Raw genomic sequence first — 23,240 nt, 5'->3', positions numbered from 1 at the left:
CTCGTGTGCTGACTGCGCCTGGCCCTTCACTGTATCACTCGTGTGCTGACTGCGCCTGGCCCTTCACTGTATCACTCGTGTGCTGACTGCGCCTGGCCCTTCACTGTATCACTCGTGTGCTGACTGCGCTGGCCCTTCACTGTATCACTCGTGTGCTGACTGCGCCTGGCCCTTCACTGTATCACTTGTGTGCTGACTGCGCTGGCCCTTCACTGTATCACTCTTGTGCTGACTGCGCTGGCCCTTCACTGTATCACTCGTGCGCTGACTGCGCTGGCCCTTCACTGTATCACTCGTGCGCTGACTGCGCCTGGGCCTTCACTGTATCACTCGTGCGTTGACTGCGCTGGCCCTTCACTGTATCACTCGTGCGCTGACTGCGCTGGCCCTTCACTGTATCACTCGTGCGCTGACTGCGCTGGCCCTTCCCTGTATCACTCGTGCGCTGACTGCGCTGGCCCTTCACTGTATCACTCGTGTGTTGACTGCGCCTGGCCCTTCACTGTATCACTCGTGTGCTGACTGCGCCTGGCCCTTCACTGTATCACTCGTGTGCTGACTGCGCCTGGCCCTTCACTGTATCACTCGTGTGCTGACTGCGCCTGGCCCTTCACTGTATCACTCGTCTGCTGACTGCGCTGGCCCTTCACTGTATCACTCTTGTGTTGACTGCGCCTGGCCCTTCACTGTATCACTCGTGTGTTGTCTGTTTTGTAGAAGTTTGAGAGGAAGTACAACACTGAGTTGAAGCAGGGCTCGCTGTCTCGGGGCACACAGTTTGAATACGCCTGGTGTTTGATCCGAAGCAAGTACTCTGCTGACATCAGTAAAGGTGTTGTGATTTTGGAAGGTGAGTTGTGGTTGGACCGACATCACATCATGGAAACATGGAAAATTTACTGCACAGCAGGAGGCCATTCGGCCCATTGTGTCCGTGCCAGCAGATGAAGAGCTGTCCAGCCTAATCCCACTTCCCAGCACTTGGTCCGTAGCCCTGTGGGTTACAGCACTTCAAATGCACATCCAGGTACTTTTTAAATGAGTTGAGGGTTTCTGCCTCTCCCACCCTCTCAGGCAGTGAGTTCCAGACTCCCACCACCCTCAGGGGGGGAAAACATTTCTCCTCAGCTCCCCTCTAATCCTTCTACCAGTTACTTTAAATCTATGCCCCTGGTTATTGACCTCTCTGCTGAGGGAAACAGGTCCTTCCTATCCACTCTATCGAGGCCCCTCATAATTTTATACACCTCAATTAAATCACCCCTCAGCCGACTCTGCTCCAAAGAAAACAACCCCAGCCTATCCAATCTTTCCTCATTGCTAAAATTCTCCAGTCCTGGCAACATCCTCGTAAATCTCCTCTGTACCCTCTCTAGAGCAATCACATCTTTCCTGTAATGTGGTGATCAGAACTGTGCCCAGTACTCAAGCTGTGGCCTAACCAATGTTTTATACAGTTCCAGCATAACCTCCCTGCTCTTATATTCTATGCCTCGGCTAATAAAGGAAAGTATCCCGTCTGCCTTTTTAACCACCTTATCTACCTGTCCTGCTCCCTTCAGGGATCTGTGGACATGCACTCCAAGGTCCCTCACTTCCTCTACACCTCTCAGTATCCTCCCAATTATTGTGTATTCCCTTGCCTTGTTTGCCCTCCCCAAATGCATTACCTCACACTTCTCCGGATTGAATTCCATTTGCCACTTTTCTGCCCACCTGACCAGTCCATTGATATCTTCCTGCAGTCTACAGCTTTCCTCCTCACTATCAACCACAAGGCCCATTTTTGTATCATCTGCAAACCTCTTGGTTTAAATCCAAATCATTAATATATACCACAAAAAGCAAGGGACCCTCATCGACCTTCCGTGTAACCTGCTCAAAAAATTCAATCAAGTTAGTCAGACGCTACCTTCCCTTAACAAATCCGTGCTGACTGTCCTTGATTAATCTGTGCCTTTCTAAATGACGGCTTATCCTGTCCCTCAGAATCGATTCCAATAATTTGCCCACCACCGAGTTTAGACTGACTGGCCTTTTCTCCCTTTTTAAACAATGGTACAACGTTAGCAGTCCTCCAATCCTCCGGCACCTCGCCTGTAGCCAGAGAGAATCAGAAAATGATGCTCAGAGTCTCCGCTATTTCCTCCCTTGCTGCTTTTAGCAGCCTGGGATACATTTCATCCGGGCCTGGCGATTTATCTACTTTCAAAGATGCTAAACCCCTTAATACTTCCTCTCTCACTATGTTTATCCCATCCAATATTTCACACTCCTCCTCCTTAACTACAATCTCTGCATCGTCCCCCTCCTTTGTGAAGACAGTCGCAAAGTAGGGTCATAGAATCATAGAAAGGTCACGGCACGGAAGGAGGCCATTCGGCCCGTTGAGTCTGTGCCGGCTCTATGCAAGAGCAATCCAGCTAGTCCCACTCCCTCGCCCTATCCCCGAAGCCCTGCAAATTTTTTTCTTTCAACTACTTATCCAATTCCCTTTTGAAGGCCATGATTGAATCTGCCTCCACCACCCCCTCGGACAGTGCATTCCAGATCCTAACCACTCGCTGTGTTTAAAAAAAAAAGTTTATCTTCATGTCACCTTTGGTTCTTTTGCCAATCACCTTAAATCTGTGTTCTCTGGTTCTTGACCCTTCTGCCAATGGGAACAGTTTCTCTCTCTCTCTCTCCTCTGTCCAGACCCTTCATGATTTTGAACACCTCGATCAAATCTCCTCTCAACCGTCTCTGTTCCAAGGAGAACAACCCCAGCTTCTCCGGTCTATCCACGTAACTAAAGTCCCTCATCACTAGAATCATTCTAGTAAATCTCTTCTGCACCCTCTCTAAGGCCTTCACATCTTTCCTAAAGTGCGGTGCCCAGAATTGGACACAATACTCCAGTTGTGGTTGAACCAGTGTTTTATAAAGGTTCATCATAACTTCCTTGCTTTTGTACTCTATGCCTCTATTTATAAAGCCCAGGATCCCGTATGCTTTTTTAACCACTTTCTCAACCTGCCCTGCCACCTTCAACGATTTGTGCACATATACCCCCAGATCTCTCTGTTCCTGTGCCCCTTTTAGAATTGTGCCTCTAGTTTATATTGCCTCTCCTCGTTCTTCCTACCGAAATGTATCACTTCGCACTTCACTGTGTTAAATTTCATCTGCCACGTGTCTGCCCATTCCACCAGCCTGTCTATATCCTCTTGAAGTCTATCACTATCCTCCTCGCTGTTTACTACACTTCCAACTTTTGTCATCTGCAAATTTTGAAATTGTGCCCTGTACACCCAAGTCCAAGTCATTAATATATATCAAGAAAAGCAGTGGTCCCAGCACTGACCCCTGGGGAACACCACTGTACACCTCCCTCCAGTCCGAAAAACAACCGTTCACCACTACTCTCTGCTTCCTGTCCCTTAGCCAATTCTGTATCCATGTTGTTACTGCCCTCTTTATTCCATGGGCCGCAATCTTGATGATAAGCCTACCGTGCGGCACTTTATCAAACGCCTTTTGGAGGTCCATATACACCGCATCCACCGCATCGCCCTCATCGACCCTCTGTTACCTCATCAAAAAACTCTATCAGGTTAGTTGAACTCTATTTGCCTTTAACAAATCTGTGCTGGCTTTCCCTAATCAATCCACACTTGTCCGAGTGACTGTTAATTCTGTCCCAGATTATCGTTTCTAAAAGTTTCCCCACCACCGAGGTTAAACTGACTGGCCTGTAGTTGCTGGGTTTATCCTTACACCCTTTTTTGAACAAGGGCGTAACATTTCCAATTCTCCAGTCCTCTGGCACCAACCTCGTACCTACGGATGTTTGGAAGATTATGGCCAGTACCTCCACAATTTCCACCCTTACGTCCCTCAGCAACCTAGGATGCATCCCATCTGGACCGGGTGACTGATCTACTTTAAGTGCAGCCAGCCTTTCTAGTACCTTCTTTATCAATTTTTAGCCCATCCATTATCTCAACTATATCTATATTCATCCCCTAAAACTAAATCCAGAACTGCCCCCTCTCTTGTTGGGCTTGCTATGTACTGGATAAAAAAGTTTTCCTGAATGTAATTGAAGAATTCTGCCCCCTCTATACCTTTCACACTGATTCTATCCCAGTTAATATTGGGGTAGTTGAAATCCCCTATTACTGCCCTATTGATTTTGCACTTCTTAGAAATTTACCGACATATTTGCTGTCTGACTGGGGGTCTATAGCCCTCTTCCAGTAGTGTGACTGCCCCTTTTTTGTTGCTTAGCTCAACCCATATGGCCTCATTTGATGATCCCTCGAACATATCATCCCTCCTCACAGTTGTAATTGTTTCTTTAACCAATATTGCCACTCCCCCTTTTTTTATTCCCCTCTCTATCTTGTCTGAAAACCCTGTAACCAGGAACGTTGAGCTGCCATTCCTGCCCTGTTCAAGCCGTGTTTCAGTAATAGCGATGATATCGTACTGCCACATGTCTATCTGTGCCCTCAGCTCATCACCTGATTCACTAGACTCCTTGCATTGAGGTATACCATTGACCACTGCCAGAGTCTTTTGTTGTCTATTTTCTAACCTTTGTTTCCTCTGCCTTCCAAACTCGCTTACTAATTTTCTGCCTTCCATTTCCAGCTCTGCTCCTCTCCCTTCTGAATCTATGCTTAGGTTCCCATCCCCCTGCCAAGCTACTTTAAATCCCCCCCCCCCACACCGGTGACATTGGTCCCAGCTCCGTTGAGGTGCGACCCGTCCCACCTCCCCCAGAACCGGTCCTAATACCCCAGGAATCTAAAGTCCTCCCTCCTGCACCATTCGTCTGCTCTATCCTCCCATTTCTATATTTGTTAGTGCATGGCACCGGGAATAATCCAGAGATTACTAACTTTTGAGGCCCTGCTTATTAATCTCTTTGCTAACTCCTTAAAATCTGCCTGTAGGATTTCTATGGTGCAGAAAAGATTTACTGGAATGATTCTTAGAACAGAGACGGTTGAGAGGAGATTTGATAGAAGTGTTCAAAATCATGACTGGTTTAGATAAAGTAAATAAAGTGAAACTGTTCCCATTGGTGGAAGGGTCAAGAACCAGAGGGGACAGATTTAAGGTGATTGGCAAAAGAACCAAAGGCGACATGAGGAAAAACCTTTTTACACAGCGAGTAGTTCTGATCTGGAATGCACTGCCTGAAAGGGTGTTGGAAGCAGATTCATTTGCGGCTTTCAAAAAGGAATTGGATAAATACTTGAGAAAAAATTTGCAGGGCTACTGGGAAAGAGTGGGGGAATGTGACTAACTGGATTGTTCTTCGAAAGGCCTAGCACGGGCTCGATGGGCCGAATGGCCACCTTCTGTGATGTAACTGTTCTGTGATACTTAAAGATTGGCAGTATTCAAAGTAGAAAAGTTACCCGGTCCGAATGGGAGGCATCCCAGCTAACTGAGGGAAGTAAGGGTGGAAATAGCAGAGGCTCTGGCCACAATCTTCCAATCCTCCTTCGAGATAGGGACGGTGCCAGAGGACTGGAGAACTGCAAATGTTATGCCCCTGTTCAAAAAAAAGGGGAGCAGGATAAACCCGGCAATTACAGGCCAGTCAGCCTAACATCGGTGGTGGGAAAACTTTGAGACAATAATCCGGGACAAAATTAATTGGCATTTGGAGAAGTCTGGGCTCATTAATGAAAGTCAGCACGGATTTGTTAAAGGCAAATCGTGTTTGACTAACTTGATTGAGTTCTTTGATGAAGTAACGGAGAGGGTCGATGTGTTTATGGACTTTCGAAAGGCATTTGATAAAGTGCCACATAATAGACTTGTTCTCAAAATTAAAACCCATGGGATTGAAGGGACAGTGGGCAGCGTGGATACAAAATTGGCAACAGGACAGAAAGCAGAGAGTAGTGGTGAACGGTTGTTTTTCAGACTGGAGGGAAGTATACAGTGGTGTTCCCCAGGGGTCGGTATTAGGACCACTGCTCTTTTCAATATACATTAATGACCTGGACTGGGGTATAGAGGGTATAATTTCAAAGTTTGCAGATTAAACGAAATTCGGGAATGTAGTAAACAATGTGGAGGATAGTAACAGATTCAGGAGGACAGAGACAGACTGGTGACATGGGCAGACAGATGGGAGATGGAATTTAACACAGAGAAGTGTGAAGTGATGCATTTTGGTAGGAAGAATGAGGAGAGGCAAAATAAACTAAATGGTACAATTTTAAAGGAGGTGCAGGAACAGAGAGACCTGGGGGTGAATGTACACAAATCTCTGAAGGTGGCAGGACAGGTTGAGAAGGCTGTTTTTAAAAAAAAAAGTGTATGGGATCCTGGGCTTTATTAATAGAGGGATAGAGTACAAAAGCAAGGAAGTTATGTTAAACCTTTATAAACACTGGTTAGGCCTCAGCTGGAGTATTGTGTTCAATTCTGGGCACCGCACTTTAGGAGGGATGTGAAGGCCTTAGAGAGGGTGCAGAGGGGATTTACTAGAATGGTCCCAGGGATGAGGGACTTCAGTTATGTGGAGAGACTGGAGAAGCTGGGATTGTTCTCCTTCGAACAGAGAAGGTTAAGGGGAGATTTGATCGAGGTGTTCAAAATCATGAATTGTTTTGACAGAGTAAATAAGGAGAAACTGATTCCAGTGGTAGAAGGGTCAGGAACCAGAGGACACAGATTTAAGGTGATCGGCAAAAGAGCCAGAGGAGACATCAGGAAACATTTTTTTGCACAGCGAGTTGTTCTGATCTGGAATTCACTGCCTGACAGAACGGTGGAAACAGATTCAATAATAACTTTCAAAAGGGAATGGGATAAATACTTGAAGGGGGAAAAATTTACAGGGCACTGGGGAAAGGGCAGGAGAATGGGACTAATTGGATAGATCAGGCACGATGGGCCGAATGGCTTTTTCCTGTGCTTCACCTACTATACCATTGGCGGTCGTGCCTTCAGCTGCCTCGGCCCTAAGCTCTGGAATTCCCTCCCTAAACCTCTCCACCCCTCTCCTCCATTAAGATGCTCCTTAAAACCCACCTCTTTGACCAAACTTTCTGTCATCTGTCCTTCTGTGGCTTGGTGTCAGATTTTGTTTGATAATCGCTCCGATGAAGCGCCTTGGGAGGTTTTACCATGTTAACGGTACTAAATAAATGCAAGGTTTTTATTCATTCATTCATTCATGGAACAATGGGTGGCCTTTAAAGAGGAGATGGTTCTGGAACAGTCTAGGTACATTCCCACGAGGGGGAAAGGGAGGGCAACTAAAGCCAGAGCTCCCTGGATGATGAAAGAGATAGAGTAAGATGAAGCAGAAAAAGATGTCCGGTTGATAATACAAGTGAGAACCAGGCTGAATATAGAAAGTACAGAGGGGAAGTGTAAAAGGAAATAAGACGGGCAAAGAGAGAGTATGAGAATAGACTGGGGGCCAACATAAAAGGGAATCCAAAAGTCTTCTACAGGCATGTAAACAGGTTGTAAGAGGAGGGGTGAGGCCAATTAGGGACCAAAAAGGAGATCTACTCATGGAGGCAGAGGGGATGGCTGAAGTACTGAAGGATCTGTCTTTCCCAAGGAAGGAGATGCTGCCAATGTCATAGTGAAAGAGGAAGTAGTTGAGACACTGGATGGGCTAAAAATTGTTAGAGGAGGTACGAGAAAGGCTGACTGTACTTAAAGTAGATCAGTCACCCGGTCCGGATGGGATGCATCCGAGGTTGCTGAGGGAAGTAAGGGTGGAAATTGCAGAGGTACTGGCCATAATCTTCCAAACATCCTTAGATACAGGGGTGGTGCCAGAGGACTGGAGAATTGCAAATATTACACTCTTGTTCAAAAAAGGGTGTAAGGATAAACCCAGCAACTACAGGCCAGTCAGTTTAACCTCGGTGGTGGGGAAACTTTTAGAAACGATAATCTGGGACAGTCACTTTGACGCGTGTGGATTAATAAAGGAAAGTCAGCACGGATTTGTTCAAGGCAAATCGTGTTTAACTAACCTGATAGAGGTTTTTGATGAGGTAACAGAGAGGGTCGATGAGGGCAGTGCGGTTGATGTGTATACGGACTTTCAAAAGGCGTTTGATAAAGTGCCACATAATAGGCTTGTCATCAAAATTGAAGCCCATGGAATAAAGGGGGCAGTGGCAGCATGGATACAGAATGGGCTCAGTGACCAGAAACAGAGTAGTGGTGAACGGTTGTTTATCAGACTGGAGGGAGGTGTACAGTGGTGTTCCCCAGGGGTCGGTGCTGGGACCACTGCTTTTCTTGATATATATTAATGACTTGGACTCGGGTGTACAGGACACAATTTCCAAGTTTGCAGATGACACAAAAGTTGGAAGTGTAGTGAATAGTGAGGAGGATAGTGATAGACTTCAAGAGGATATAGACAGGCTGGTGGAATGGGCAGACACGTGGCAGATGAAATTTAACACAGTGAAGTGCGAAGTGATACATTTCGGTAGGAAGAACGAGGAGAGGCAATATAAACTAGAGGGCACAATTCTAAAAGGTACAGGAACAGAGAGATCTGGGGGTATATGTACATAAATCTTTGAAGATGGCAGGGCAGGTTGAGAAAGCGGTTTAAAAAAGCATACGGGATCCTGGGCTTTAAATAGATCCATCTACAAGGCACAAGTCAGGAGAGTGATGGAATACTCTCCACTTGCCTGGATGAGTGCAGCTCCAACAACACTCAAGAAGCTCGATAACATCCAAGACAAAGCAGCCCGCTTGATTGGCACCCCATCCACCACCCTAAACATTCACTCCCTTCACCACCGGCGCACCGTGGCTGCAGTGGGAACCATCCACAGGATGCACTGCAGCAACTCACCAAGGCTTCTTCGACAGCACCTCCCAAACCCGCGACCTCTACCACCGAGAAGGACAAGGGCAGCAGGTACATGGGAACACCACCACCTGCACGTTCCCCTCCGAGTCACACACCATCCCGACTTGGAAATATATCGGCCGTTCCTTCATTGTCGCTGGGTCAAAATCCTGGAACTCCCTTCCTAACAGCACTGTGGGAGAACCTTCACCACACGGACTGCAGCGGTTCAAGAAGGCGGCTCACCACCACCTTCTCAAGGGCAATTAGGGATGGGCAATAAATGCAGGCCTCGCCAGCGACGCCCACATCCCATGAACGAATAAAAACAAAAGTACAAAAACGAGGGAGTTATGATGAACCTTTATAAAACACTGGTTCGGCCACATCTGGAGTATTGTGTCCAATTCTGGGCACAGTACTTTAGGAAGGATGTGAAGGCCTTAGAGAGGGTGCAGAAAAGATTTACTAGAATGGTACCAGGGATGAGGGACTTCAGTTACGTGGATAGACTGGAGAAACTGGGGAAACTCCTTCGAGCAGAGAAGGTTGCGAGGAGATTTGATCGAGGTATTTAAAATCATGAACGGTCCAGGCAGAGTAGATAGAGAGAAACTGTTCCCATTGGCGGAAGGGTCAAGAACCAGAGGACACAGATTTAAGGTGATTGGCAAAAGAAGCAAAGGTGATATGAGGAGAATCTTTATTACACAGCGAGTGGTGAGAATCTGGAATGCACTGCCCGAGGGGGTGGTGGAGGCAGATTCAATCATGGCCTTCAAAAGGGAACTGGACAAGTACCTTAAGGGGGAAAAAATTTGCAGGGCTACTGGGACAGGGCGGGGGAGTGGCATTCGCTGGATTGCTCTTGCAGAGAGCCGGCACGGACTCGATGGGGCAAATGGCCTTCTTCCGTGCTGTAACCATTCTATCTCTCTCTCTGTATCTCCCTCTCCATCCCTCCATGTTGTACACTGTGGAGTATCTCTCTCTCTTTCCCTCTCTGTCTCTCTTTCTGTCTCTCACTGCCTCCCTCTTTCTCTCTCTGTCAATCTCTCCCTCTGTCTCTGTCTCTCTCTGTCTTCCTCTCCCTCTAGAATCATAGAAAGTTTAAAGCACAGAAGGAGGCCATTCAGTCCATCAAATCCGTGCTGGCTCGATGCAAGAGCACTCCAGCTGGTCCCATTCCCCGCCCTATTCCCAGAGGCCTGCAAATTTTTTCCTTTCAGCTACTTATCCAGTTCCCTTTTGAAGGCCATGATTGAATCTGCCTCCACTACCCCCTCGGGCAGTGCATTCCAGATCATAACCACTCGCTGTGTAAAAAAAAGTTTTTCCTCATTTCACCTTTGGTTCTTTTGCCAATCACCTTAAAGCTATGTCCTCTGGTTCTTGACCCACCAATTTTTTTTTTATTCGTTCATGGGATGTGGGCGTCGCTGGCAAGGCCGGCATTTATTGCCCATCCCTAATTGCCCTTGAGAAGGTGGTGGTGAGCCGCCTTCTTGAACCGCTGCAGTCCGTGTGGTGAAGGTTCTTCCACAGAGCTGTTAGGAAGGGAGTTCCAGGATTTTGACCCAGCGACGATGAAGGAACGGCGATATATTTCCAAGTCGGGATGGTGTGTGACTTGGATGGGAACGTGCAGGTGGTGGTGTTCCCATGTGCCTGCTGCCCTTGTCCTTCTAGGTGGTAGAGGTGCTGCATACAAAACATAGAAGATTCTGAGGGGACTCGATAGGGTAGATGCTGAGAGGATGTTACCCCTCATGGGGGAATCTAAAACTAGGAGACATAATCTCAGAATAAGGGGTCGCCCGTTTAAGACGGAAATGAGGAGGAATTTCTTCTCCCAGAGGGTCGTGAATCTTTGGAATTCTTTACCCCAAAAAGCTGTGGAGGCCGAGTCATTGAATACATTCAAGACTGAGTTAGACAAATTTTGATCAGCGAGGGAGTCAAAGGATATGGGGAAAGGGCGGGAAAGTGGAGTTGAGGTAAAAATCAGATCGGCCATGATCTCATTAAACGGCGGAGCAGGCTCGAGGGGCCGAATGGCCGACTCCTGCTTCGATCTCTCAGGGACTTATGGTGCTGTCGAAGAAGCCTTGGCGAGTTGCTGCAGTGTATCCTGTGGATGGTACACACTGCAGCCACAGTGCGCCGGTGGTGAAGGGAGTGAATGTGTAGGGTGGTGGATGGGGTGCCAATCAAGCGGGCTGCTTTGTCCTGGATGGTGTCGAGCTTCTTGAGCATTGTTGGAGCTGCACTCATCCAGGCAAGTGGAGAGGATTCCATCACACTCCTGACTTGTGCCTTGCAGATGGTGGAAAGGCTTTGGGGAGTCAGGAGGTGAGTCACTCGCCGCAGAATACCCAGCCTCTGACCTGCTCTCGAAGCCACAGTATCTATGTGTCTGGTCCAGTTAAGTTTTTGGTCAATGGTGACCCCCAGAATGTTGATGGTGGGGGATTTGGTGATGGGAACTTGTTTCCTTTCGGGCTATAGAAATTACTGTCAAAGTCCCATTAAAAAAAAACGGTGAGTGGAGAGTGGAGAATGTCATCGGGGGTCTCGGTCCCGTTTGGGTGATCGATGGTCCGGGCTCTGTCTCAGGCCTTGCCTGTGATGAGGCAGGTGCTCTGACCTTTCACTGCTGGGGTTGTGTGTCTCACTGCATACGAGGCTGGTCGAAACCCCTGGATCCTGTGTTGCTGATTCTCTCTCTTTCTTTCTCTCTCCCTCTGCAGACTTGTATCCCGTAGCATCCAAGGAGGAGCAGAGAGATTACATCTTCTACCTGGCGGTGGGCAATTATCGTCTGAAGGTGGGTGAATGGAGTGTCTGTGTCCCCGTGCCCCCTGCGGGTGTGGGCCCGTCCCCTGCCCCCTGCGGGTGTGGGCCCGTCCCCTGCCCCCTGCGGGTGTGGGCCCGTCCCCTGCCCCCTGCGGGTGTGGGCCCGTCCCCTGCCCCCTGCGGGTGTGGGCCCGTGCCCCTGCCCCCTGCGGGTGTGGGCCCGTGCCCCTGCCCCCTGCGGGTGTGGGCCCGTGCCCCTGCCCCCTGCGGGTGTGGGCCCGTGCCCCTGCCCCCTGCGGGTGTGGGCCCGTGCCCCTGCCCCCTGCGGGTGTGGGCCCGTGCCCCTGCCCCCTGCGGGTGTGGGCCCGTGCCCCTGCCCCCTGCGGGTGTGGGCCCGTGCCCCTGCCCCCTGCGGGTGTGGGCCCGTGCCCCTGCCCCCTGCGGGTGTGGGCCCGTGCCCCTGCCCCCTGCGGGTGTGGGCCCGTGCCCCTGCCCCCTGCGGGTGTGGGCCCGTGCCCCTGCCCCCTGCGGGTGTGGGCCCGTGCCCCTGCCCCCTGCGGGTGTGGGCCCGTGCCCCTGCCCCCTGCGGGTGTGGGCCCGTGCCCCTGCCCCCTGCGGGTGTGGGCCCGTGCCCCTGCCCCCTGCGGGTGTGGGCCCGTGCCCCCTGCGGGTGTGGGCCCGTGCCCCCTGCGGGTGTGGGCCCGTGCCCCCTGCGGGTGTGGGCCCGTGCCCCCTGCGGGTGTGGGCCCGTGCCCCCTGCGGGTGTGGGCCCGTGCCCCCTGCGGGTGTGGGCCCGTGCCCCCTGCGGGTGTGGGCCCGTGCCCCCTGCGGGTGTGGGCCCGTGCCCCCTGCGGGTGTGGGCCCGTGCCCCCTGCGGGTGTGGGCCCGTGCCCCCTGCGGGTGTGGGCCCGTGCCCCCTGCGGGTGTGGGCCCGTGCCCCCTGCGGGTGTGGGCCCGTGCCCCCTGCGGGTGTGGGCCCGTGCCCCCTGCGGGTGTGGGCCCGTGCCCCCTGCGGGTGTGGGCCCGTGCCCCCTGCGGGTGTGGGCCCGTGCCCCCTGCGGGTGTGGGCCCGTGCCCCCTGCGGGTGTGGGCCCGTGCCCCCTGCGGGTGTGGGCCCGTGCCCCCTGCGGGTGTGGGCCCGTGCCCCCTGCGGGTGTGGGCCCGTGCCCCCTGCGGGTGTGGGCCCGTGCCCCCTGCGGGTGTGGGCCCGTGCCCCCTGCGGGTGTGGGCCCGTGCCCCCTGCGGGTGTGGGCCCGTGCCCCCTGCGGGTGTGGGCCCGTGCCCCCTGCGGGTGTGGGCCCGTGCCCCAAGCAAAGGGCCCGGTGAGGGTGCCCTCCCCCTGTCTGGCCCGGTGAGGGTGCCCTCCCCCTGTCTGGCCCGGTGAGGGTGCCCTCCCCCTGTCTGGCCCGGTCATAGAACCATAGAAAAGATACAGTACAGAAGGGGGCCATTCGGCCCATGGTGTCCGCGCCGGCTCGAAGAACAACCAGGTGCCCATTCTAATCCCACCTTCCAGCACCCGGTCCGTAGCCCTGCAGCTTAGGTGCAGGTCCAGGTACTTTTTAAAAAGAGTTGAGGGTCCCTGCCTCTACCACTCAGTGTAAGAATACCCTCCCCCTGTTTTGCTGCCCTTCCCTGGGCTCCATGGATCAGATTATGAGGAGAGATTACATAAACCAGACTTGTATTCCCTGGAATACAGAAGGTTACGAGTTGATTTGATTGAAGTTTTTAGGATTTTGAAAGGAATTGATAGGGTAGTTAGAGAGAAACTTTTTCTGCTGGTGGGCGAGTCTCGTACAAGGTGACATAACTTTAAAATCAGAGCCAGGCCGTTCAGGAGAGAAGTTGGGAAACATTTCTTCACACAAAGGGTGGTTGAAGTGTGGAGCTCTCTCCCACAGAAAGCAGTAGGTGCGAGCTCAATTAATCATTTCAAATCCGAGATCAATAGACTTTTGCTAGTCATTGGTATTAGGGGATATGGAGCAAAGGGTGAAGGGAGTTAGGATACAGATCAGCAATGATCTCATTGAATGGCAGAACACGCTCGAGGGGCTGAATGGCCTCCTCTTGTTCCTATGTTCCTTCCATTTATTAACATTTTTCCAAGTGCCAATTAATTTTGTCCGAAAAAATGGGAGCAGTGGTTATGATCTGAAGTTAAAATCAGTGTTGAGTCTGGAAGGTTGTAAAGAACGCAATCGAGAGGTGAGGTTCTGTTCCTCGAGCTTCCGTCAAGCTTCATTGGAACAGTGTAAGAGGCCGAGGACAGAGAGGGAATTAAAACGGCAAGTGACCGGCAGGTCAGGGTCACACTTGCGGACTGGGCGGAGGTGTTCAGTAAAGTGCCTGTGCTGTATTTGGAATCACAAGCTTTCCTCCTGACGAAGGAGCAAAGCTCCGAAAGCTTGTGATTCCAAATAAAGCTGTTGGACTATAACCTGGTGTTGTAAGACTCCTTACAATTATCCTTGCGGGGAGGTTTGCAAGTGCTGTTGGGGCTAGTGGGGGGGTTTAAACAAGCTTGGCAGGGTGATGGGAACCTGAGCATTGACTCAGAAGGGACAGAAGCAGAGCTGGAAATGGAAGGCAGAAAATTAATCGAGTTTGGATGGCAGAGGAAACAAAGGTTAGAAACTAGACAAAAACAAGAGCAATTAGGATGGGCAATAAATGCTGGCCTCGCCAGCGACGCCCACATCCCATGAACGAATTAAAAAAACTTTTGGCAGTGCTTAATGGTAAATACCTCCACGCAAGGAGTCTAGTGAATAAGGCAGATGAGCTGAGGGTACTGAGAGGTGTGGAGGAAGTGAGGGACCTTGGAGTGCATGTCCACAGATCCCTGAAGGTAGATAAGGTGGTTAAAAAGGCATATGGGATACTTTCCTTCATTAGTTGAGAATATAAGAGCAGGGAGGTTATGCTGGAACTTTATAAAACACTGGTTAGGCCACAGCTTGAGTACTGTGTACAGTTCTGGTCACCACATTACAGGAAAGATGTGATTGCATTAGAGAGGGTGCAGAGGAGATTTACGAGGATGTTGCCAGGACTGGAGAATTTTAGCTATGAGGAAAGATTGGATAGGCTGGGGTTGTCATCTTTGGAACAGAGGAGGCTGAGGGGAGATTTAATTGAGGTGTATAAAATTATGAGGGGCCCAGATAGAGTGGATAGGGAGGACCTATTTCCCTTAGCAGAGAGTTCAATAACCAGGGGGCATAGATTCAAAGTAATTGGTAGAAGGAATAGAGGGGAGCTGAGGAGAAATGTTTTCCCCCAGAGGGTGGTGGGGGTCTGGAACTCACTGCCTGAGAGGGTGGGAGAGGCAGAAACCCTCAACTCATTTAAAAAGTGATGTGCATTTGAAGTGCTGTAACCCACAGGGCTACGGACCAAGTGCTGGAAAGTGGGATGAAGCTGGATAGCTCTATTTTGACCGGCACAGACACAATGGGCCGAATGGCCTCCTTCTGTGCCGTAAATTTTCTATGTTACCAAGATACTGTGAGACAGCTCCTCTGATTGGCAAGCAGTGGCAAACATTTAAGAAGATATTTTATGACTCACAACAAAAATATATCCCTGTGAGGAGGAAAGACTCCACAAAAAGGGTGAACCAACCATGGCCAACTGAGGAAGTCAAGGATGGTATCAGGTTAAAAGAAAAAACATGGCAAAGATTACAGGTCAGCCCGAAGATTGGGAAAACTTTAAAAACCAGCAAAGGATGACTAAAAGAATAACAAAGAGGGAGAAAATAAATTGAGAGTAAACTGGCAAGAAATATAAAAACTGACAGTAAAAGCTTCTACAAGTATATAAAAAGGAAGAGGGTAGCTAAAGTGAACATTGGTCCCTTAGAGGATGAGACTGGGGAAATAATAATGGAAAACAAGGAAATGGCAGAGGAATTGAACAGATATTTTGTATCTGTCTTCACAGTAGAAGACACTAATAATATACCAATAATAGTAGAAAATCAAGGGGCAAAGGGGAGGGAGGAACTAAAAACAATCACTATCACTAGAGAAAAAGTACTGGGTAAACTCATGGGTCTAAAGGCTGACAAGTCCCCTGGACCTGATGGCTTGCATCCGAGGGTCTTAAAGGAAGTGGCTACAGAGATAGTGGATGCATTGGTTGTAATCTTCCAGAATTCACTAGATTCTGGAAAGGTCCCAGCGGACTGGAAAACTGCAAACGTAACGCCCTTCTTCAAGAAGGAAGTGAGACAGAAAGCAGGGAACTATGGACCAGTTAGCCTAACATCTGTCATTGGGAAAATGCTAGAATCCATTATTAAGGAAGTAGTAGCAGGACATTTGGAGACTCATAATACAATCAAGGAGAGTCAACATGGTTTTATGAAGGGGAAATCATGTCTGACATTTATTAGAGTTCTTTGAGGAAGTAACGGGCAGGGTGGATAAAGGGGAACAATGGATGCAGTATATTTGGATTTCCAAAAGGCATTTGATAAGGTGCCACATAAAAGATTATTGCACAAGATAAGAGCTCATGGTGTTGGGGGTAATATACTGGCATGGATAGAGGATTGGCTAACTAACAGAAAACAAAGAGTCGGGATAAAAGGGTCATTTTCAAAATGGCAATCTGTAACTAGTGGGATGCCACAGGGCTCAGTGCTGGGCCCTCAACTATTTACAATATATATCAATGACTTGGATGAAGGAACAGAGTGTCTTGTGGCCAAATTTGCTGATGATACAAAGATAGGTGGAAAAGCAAGTTGCGATGAGGACACAAAGTGTCTGCAAAGGGATATTGACGGGTTAAGCGAATGGGCAAAAATTTGGCAGATGGAATATAATGTGGGAAAATGTGAAGTCGTCCACTTTGGGAGGAAAAATAAAAAAGCAAAATATTATTTGAATGGAGAAATACTACAAAATGCTGCGGTACAGAGGGATCTGGATGTCCTCGTACATGAAACACAAAAAGTCAACATACAGGTGCAGCAGGTAATCCAGAAGGCAAACGGAATATTGGCCTTTATTTCTAGGGGGATGGACTATAAAAGCAGGGAAGTCATGCTACAACTGTACAGGGTGAGACCACACCTGGAGTACTGTGTACAGTTCTGGTGCCCTTATTTAAGGAAGGACATACTTGCATTGGAGGCAGTTCAGAGAAGGTTCACTAGGTTGATTCCGGGTATGGAAGGGTTGTCTTATGAGGAAAGATTGAACAGGTTGGGTCTATACTCATTGGAGTTTCGAAGAATGAGAGGAGATCTTATTGAAACATACAAGATTCTGAGGGGACTCGATAGGGTTGATGCTGAGAGGATGTTACCCCTCATGGGGGAATCTAAAACTAGGGGGCATAGTCTCAGAATAAGGGGTCGCCCGTTTAAGACGGAAATGAGGAGGAATTTCTTCTCCCAGAGGGTCGTGAATCTTTGGAATTCTTTACCCCAAAAAGCTGTGGAGGCCGAGTCATTGAATACATTCAAGGCTGAGTTAGACCAATTTTGATCAGCGAGGGAGTCAAAGGATATGGGGAAAGGGCGGGAAAGTGGAGTTGAGGTAAAAATCAGATCAGCCATGATCTCATTAAACGGCGGAGCAGGCTCGAGGGGCCGAATGGCCTACTCCTGCTCCTATCTCTTTATGGCTGCGTTCTGTTTTACAGGAGTATGAACGAGCTGCTCTGATTGGCTGCGTTCTGTTTTACAGGAGTGTGAACGAGCTGCTCTGATTGGCTGCGTTCTGTTTTACAGGAGTGTGAACGAGCTGCTCTGATTGGCTGCGTTCTGTTTTACAGGAGTGTGAACGAGCTGCTCTGATTGGCTGCGTTCTGTTTTACAGGAGTGTGAACGAGCTGCTCTGATTGGCTGCGTTCTGTTTTACAGGAGTGTGAACGAGCTGCTCTGATTGGCTGCGTTCTGTTTTACAGGAGTGTGAACGAGCTGCTCTGATTGGCTGCGTTCTGTTTTACAGGAGTATGAACGAGCTGCTCTGATTGGCTGCGTTCTGTTTTACAGGAGTATGAACGAGCTGCTCTGATTGGCTGCGTTCTGTTTTACAGGAGTATGAACGAGCTGCTCTGATTGGCTGCGTTCTGTTTTACAGGAGTATGAACGAGCTGCTCTGATTGGCTGCGTTCTGTTTTACAGGAGTATGAACGAGCTGCTCTGATTGGCTGCGTTCTGTTTTACAGGAGTATGAACGAGCTGCTCTGATTGGCTGCGTTCTGTTTTACAGGAGTATGAACGAGCTGCTCTGATTGGCTGCGTTCTGTTTTACAGGAGTATGAACGAGCTGCTCTGATTGGCTGCGTTCTGTTTTACAGGAGTATGAACGAGCTGCTCTGATTGGCTGCGTTCTGTTTTACAGGAGTATGAACGAGCTGCTCTGATTGGCTGCGTTCTGTTTTACAGGAGTATGAACGAGCTGCTCTGATTGGCTGCGTTCTGTTTTACAGGAGTATGAACGAGCTGCTCTGATTGGCTGCGTTCTGTTTTACAGGAGTATGAACGAGCTGCTCTGATTGGCTGCGTTCTGTTTTACAGGAGTATGAACGAGCTGCTCTGATTGGCTGCGTTCTGTTTTACAGGAGTATGAACGAGCTGCTCTGATTGGCTGCGTTCTGTTTTACAGGAGTATGAACGAGCTGCTCTGATTGGCTGCGTTCTGTTTTACAGGAGTATGAACGAGCTGCTCTGATTGGCTGCGTTCTGTTTTACAGGAGTATGAACGAGCTGCTCTGATTGGCTGCGTTCTGTTTTACAGGAGTATGAACGAGCTGCTCTGATTGGCTGCGTTCTGTTTTACAGGAGTATGAACGAGCTGCTCTGATTGGCTGCGTTCTGTTTTACAGGAGTATGAACGAGCTGCTCTGATTGGCTGCGTTCTGTTTTACAGGAGTATGAACGAGCTGCTCTGATTGGCTGCGTTCTGTTTTACAGGAGTATGAACGAGCTGCTCTGATTGGCTGCGTTCTGTTTTACAGGAGTATGAACGAGCTGCTCTGATTGGCTGCGTTCTGTTTTACAGGAGTATGAACGAGCTGCTCTGACTGGCTGCGTTCTGTTTTACAGGAGTATGAACGAGCTGCTCTGACTGGCTGCGTTCTGTTTTACAGGAGTATGAACGAGCTGCTCTGACTGGCTGCGTTCTGTTTTACAGGAGTATGAACGAGCTGCTCTGACTGGCTGCGTTCTGTTTTACAGGAGTGTGAACGAGCTGCTCTGACTGGCTGCGTTCTGTTTTACAGGAGTGTGAACGAGCTGCTCTGACTGGCTGCGTTCTGTTTTACAGGAGTGTGAACGAGCTGCTCTGACTGGCTGCGTTCTGTTTTACAGGAGTGTGAACGAGCTGCTCTGACTGGCTGCGTTCTGTTTTACAGGAGTGTGAACGAGCTGCTCTGATTGGCTGCGTTCTGTTTTACAGGAGTGTGAACGAGCTGCTCTGATTGGCTGCGTTCTGTTTTACAGGAGTGTGAACGAGCTGCTCTGATTGGCTGCGTTCTGTTTTACAGGAGTATGAACGAGCTGCTCTGATTGGCTGCGTTCTGTTTTACAGGAGTATGAACGAGCTGCTCTGATTGGCTGCGTTCTGTTTTACAGGAGTATGAACGAGCTGCTCTGATTGGCTGCGTTCTGTTTTACAGGAGTATGAACGAGCTGCTCTGATTGGCTGCGTTCTGTTTTACAGGAGTATGAACGAGCTGCTCTGATTGGCTGCGTTCTGTTTTACAGGAGTATGAACGAGCTGCTCTGATTGGCTGCGTTCTGTTTTACAGGAGTATGAACGAGCTGCTCTGATTGGCTGCGTTCTGTTTTACAGGAGTATGAACGAGCTGCTCTGATTGGCTGCGTTCTGTTTTACAGGAGTATGAACGAGCTGCTCTGATTGGCTGCGTTCTGTTTTACAGGAGTATGAACGAGCTGCTCTGATTGGCTGCGTTCTGTTTTACAGGAGTATGAACGAGCTGCTCTGATTGGCTGCGTTCTGTTTTACAGGAGTATGAACGAGCTGCTCTGATTGGCTGCGTTCTGTTTTACAGGAGTATGAACGAGCTGCTCTGATTGGCTGCGTTCTGTTTTACAGGAGTATGAACGAGCTGCTCTGATTGGCTGCGTTCTGTTTTACAGGAGTATGAACGAGCTGCTCTGATTGGCTGCGTTCTGTTTTACAGGAGTATGAACGAGCTGCTCTGATTGGCTGCGTTCTGTTTTACAGGAGTATGAACGAGCTGCTCTGATTGGCTGCGTTCTGTTTTACAGGAGTATGAACGAGCTGCTCTGATTGGCTGCGTTCTGTTTTACAGGAGTATGAACGAGCTGCTCTGATTGGCTGCGTTCTGTTTTACAGGAGTATGAACGAGCTGCTCTGATTGGCTGCGTTCTGTTTTACAGGAGTATGAACGAGCTGCTCTGATTGGCTGCGTTCTGTTTTACAGGAGTATGAACGAGCTGCTCTGATTGGCTGCGTTCTGTTTTACAGGAGTATGAACGAGCTGCTCTGATTGGCTGCGTTCTGTTTTACAGGAGTATGAACGAGCTGCTCTGACTGGCTGCGTTCTGTTTTACAGGAGTGTGAACGAGCTGCTCTGACTGGCTGCGTTCTGTTTTACAGGAGTGTGAACGAGCTGCTCTGACTGGCTGCGTTCTGTTTTACAGGAGTGTGAACGAGCTGCTCTGACTGGCTGCGTTCTGTTTTACAGGAGTGTGAACGAGCTGCTCTGACTGGCTGCGTTCTGTTTTACAGGAGTGTGAACGAGCTGCTCTGATTGGCTGCGTTCTGTTTTACAGGAGTATGAACGAGCTGCTCTGACTGGCTGCGTTCTGTTTTACAGGAGTATGAACGAGCTGCTCTGACTGGCTGCGTTCTGTTTTACAGGAGTATGAACGAGCTGCTCTGATTGGCTGCGTTCTGTTTTACAGGAGTATGAACGAGCTGCTCTGACTGGCTGCGTTCTGTTTTACAGGAGTATGAACGAGCTGCTCTGACTGGCTGCGTTCTGTTTTACAGGAGTATGAACGAGCTGCTCTGATTGGCTGCGTTCTGTTTTACAGGAGTATGAACGAGCTGCTCTGATTGGCTGCGTTCTGTTTTACAGGAGTATGAACGAGCTGCTCTGATTGGTTGCGTTCTGTTTTACAGGAGTATGAACGAGCTGCTCTGATTGGCTGCGTTCTGTTTTACAGGAGTATGAACGAGCTGCTCTGATTGGCTGCGTTCTGTTTTACAGGAGTATGAACGAGCTGCTCTGATTGGCTGCGTTCTGTTTTACAGGAGTATGAACGAGCTGCTCTGATTGGCTGCGTTCTGTTTTACAGGAGTATGAACGAGCTGCTCTGATTGGCTGCGTTCTGTTTTACAGGAGTATGAACGAGCTGCTCTGATTGGCTGCGTTCTGTTTTACAGGAGTATGAACGAGCTGCTCTGATTGGCTGCGTTCTGTTTTACAGGAGTATGAATGAGCTGCTCTGATTGGCTGCGTTCTGTTTTACAGGAGTATGAACGAGCTGCTCTGATTGGCTGCGTTCTGTTTTACAGGAGTATGAACGAGCTGCTCTGATTGGCTGCGTTCTGTTTTACAGGAGTATGAACGAGCTGCTCTGACTGGCTGCGTTCTGTTTTACAGGAGTATGAACGAGCTGCTCTGACTGGCTGCGTTCTGTTTTACAGGAGTATGAACGAGCTGCTCTGATTGGCTGCGTTCTGTTTTACAGGAGTATGAACGAGCTGCTCTGATTGGCTGCGTTCTGTTTTACAGGAGTATGAACGAGCTGCTCTGATTGGCTGCGTTCTGTTTTACAGGAGTATGAACGAGCTGCTCTGATTGGCTGCGTTCTGTTTTACAGGAGTATGAACGAGCTGCTCTGATTGGCTGCGTTCTGTTTTACAGGAGTATGAACGAGCTGCTCTGATTGGCTGCGTTCTGTTTTACAGGAGTATGAACGAGCTGCTCTGATTGGCTGCGTTCTGTTTTACAGGAGTATGAACGAGCTGCTCTGATTGGCTGCGTTCTGTTTTACAGGAGTATGAACGAGCTGCTCTGATTGGCTGCGTTCTGTTTTACAGGAGTATGAACGAGCTGCTCTGATTGGCTGCGTTCTGTTTTACAGGAGTATGAACGAGCTGCTCTGATTGGCTGCGTTCTGTTTTACAGGAGTATGAACGAGCTGCTCTGATTGGCTGCGTTCTGTTTTACAGGAGTATGAACGAGCTGCTCTGATTGGCTGCGTTCTGTTTTACAGGAGTATGAACGAGCTGCTCTGATTGGCTGCGTTCTGTTTTACAGGAGTATGAACGAGCTGCTCTGATTGGCTGCGTTCTGTTTTACAGGAGTATGAACGAGCTGCTCTGATTGGCTGCGTTCTGTTTTACAGGAGTATGAACGAGCTGCTCTGATTGGCTGCGTTCTGTTTTACAGGAGTATGAACGAGCTGCTCTGATTGGCTGCGTTCTGTTTTACAGGAGTATGAACGAGCTGCTCTGATTGGCTGCGTTCTGTTTTACAGGAGTATGAACGAGCTGCTCTGATTGGCTGCGTTCTGTTTTACAGGAGTATGAACGAGCTGCTCTGATTGGCTGCGTTCTGTTTTACAGGAGTATGAACGAGCTGCTCTGATTGGCTGCGTTCTGTTTTACAGGAGTGTGAACGAGCTGCTCTGACTGGCTGCGTTCTGTTTTACAGGAGTGTGAACGAGCTGCTCTGACTGGCTGCGTTCTGTTTTACAGGAGTATGAACGAGCTGCTCTGATTGGCTGCGTTCTGTTTTACAGGAGTATGAACGAGCTGCTCTGATTGGCTGCGTTCTGTTTTACAGGAGTATGAACGAGCTGCTCTGATTGGCTGCGTTCTGTTTTACAGGAGTATGAACGAGCTGCTCTGATTGGCTGCGTTCTGTTTTACAGGAGTATGAACGAGCTGCTCTGATTGGCTGCGTTCTGTTTTACAGGAGTATGAACGAGCTGCTCTGATTGGCTGCGTTCTGTTTTACAGGAGTATGAACGAGCTGCTCTGATTGGCTGCGTTCTGTTTTACAGGAGTATGAACGAGCTGCTCTGATTGGCTGCGTTCTGTTTTACAGGAGTATGAACGAGCTCTGAAGTTCATCCGCAAGATGTTGAAAAATGAACCAAACAACCAACAGGGCCTGGAGCTGGAGAGACTCATCGACAAGAAGATGCAGCGAGGTGAGAGGTCGAGGGCTGAGTGACGGTATTGGGGGGGGGGGGGGAGCTCGATTATTGAGGTGTCCCGGGGGGGGGGGGGAGAGCTCGATTATTGAGGTGTCCCGGGGGGGGGGGGGAGCTCGATTATTGAGGTGTCCCGGGGGGGGGGGAGCTCGATTATTGAGGTGTCCCGGGGGGGGGGGGGGAGAGCTCGATTATTGAGGTGTCCCGGGGGTGGGAGGAGCCCGATTATTGAGGTGTCCCGGGGGGGGGGGGGGAGAGCTCGATTATTGAGGTGTCCCGGGGGGGGGGGAGCTCGATTATTGAGGTGTCCCGGGGGTGGGAGGAGCCCGATTATTGAGGTGTCCCGGGGGGGGGGGGAGAGCTCGATTATTGAGGTGTCCCGGGGGGGGGGGGGAGCTCGATTATTGA

At 49.5% G+C, this 23,240-nt stretch overlaps 1 protein-coding gene across 1 annotated transcript; it reads left to right on the top strand.

Annotated features, from left to right (window-relative positions):
• Window positions 1–717: 717 nt before the first annotated feature.
• fis1 (fission, mitochondrial 1) lies at window positions 718–22,852 on the top strand (the record flags this gene model as incomplete). The annotated part of the gene is made up of 3 exons (XM_067977445.1): window positions 718–850; window positions 11,602–11,678; window positions 22,724–22,852. Coding segments are annotated over 3 exons (339 nt in total), but the record flags the coding sequence as incomplete, so codon positions are not given.
• Window positions 22,853–23,240: the final 388 nt, after the last annotated feature.

This window comes from Heptranchias perlo, unplaced genomic scaffold (assembly GCF_035084215.1).
Source record: "Heptranchias perlo isolate sHepPer1 unplaced genomic scaffold, sHepPer1.hap1 HAP1_SCAFFOLD_1510, whole genome shotgun sequence".
Lineage (NCBI taxonomy): Eukaryota > Metazoa > Chordata > Chondrichthyes > Hexanchiformes > Hexanchidae > Heptranchias > Heptranchias perlo.
The sequence above is the reverse complement of the archived record's forward strand: the minus strand, read 5'-3'. Positions and strand labels throughout refer to the sequence as shown.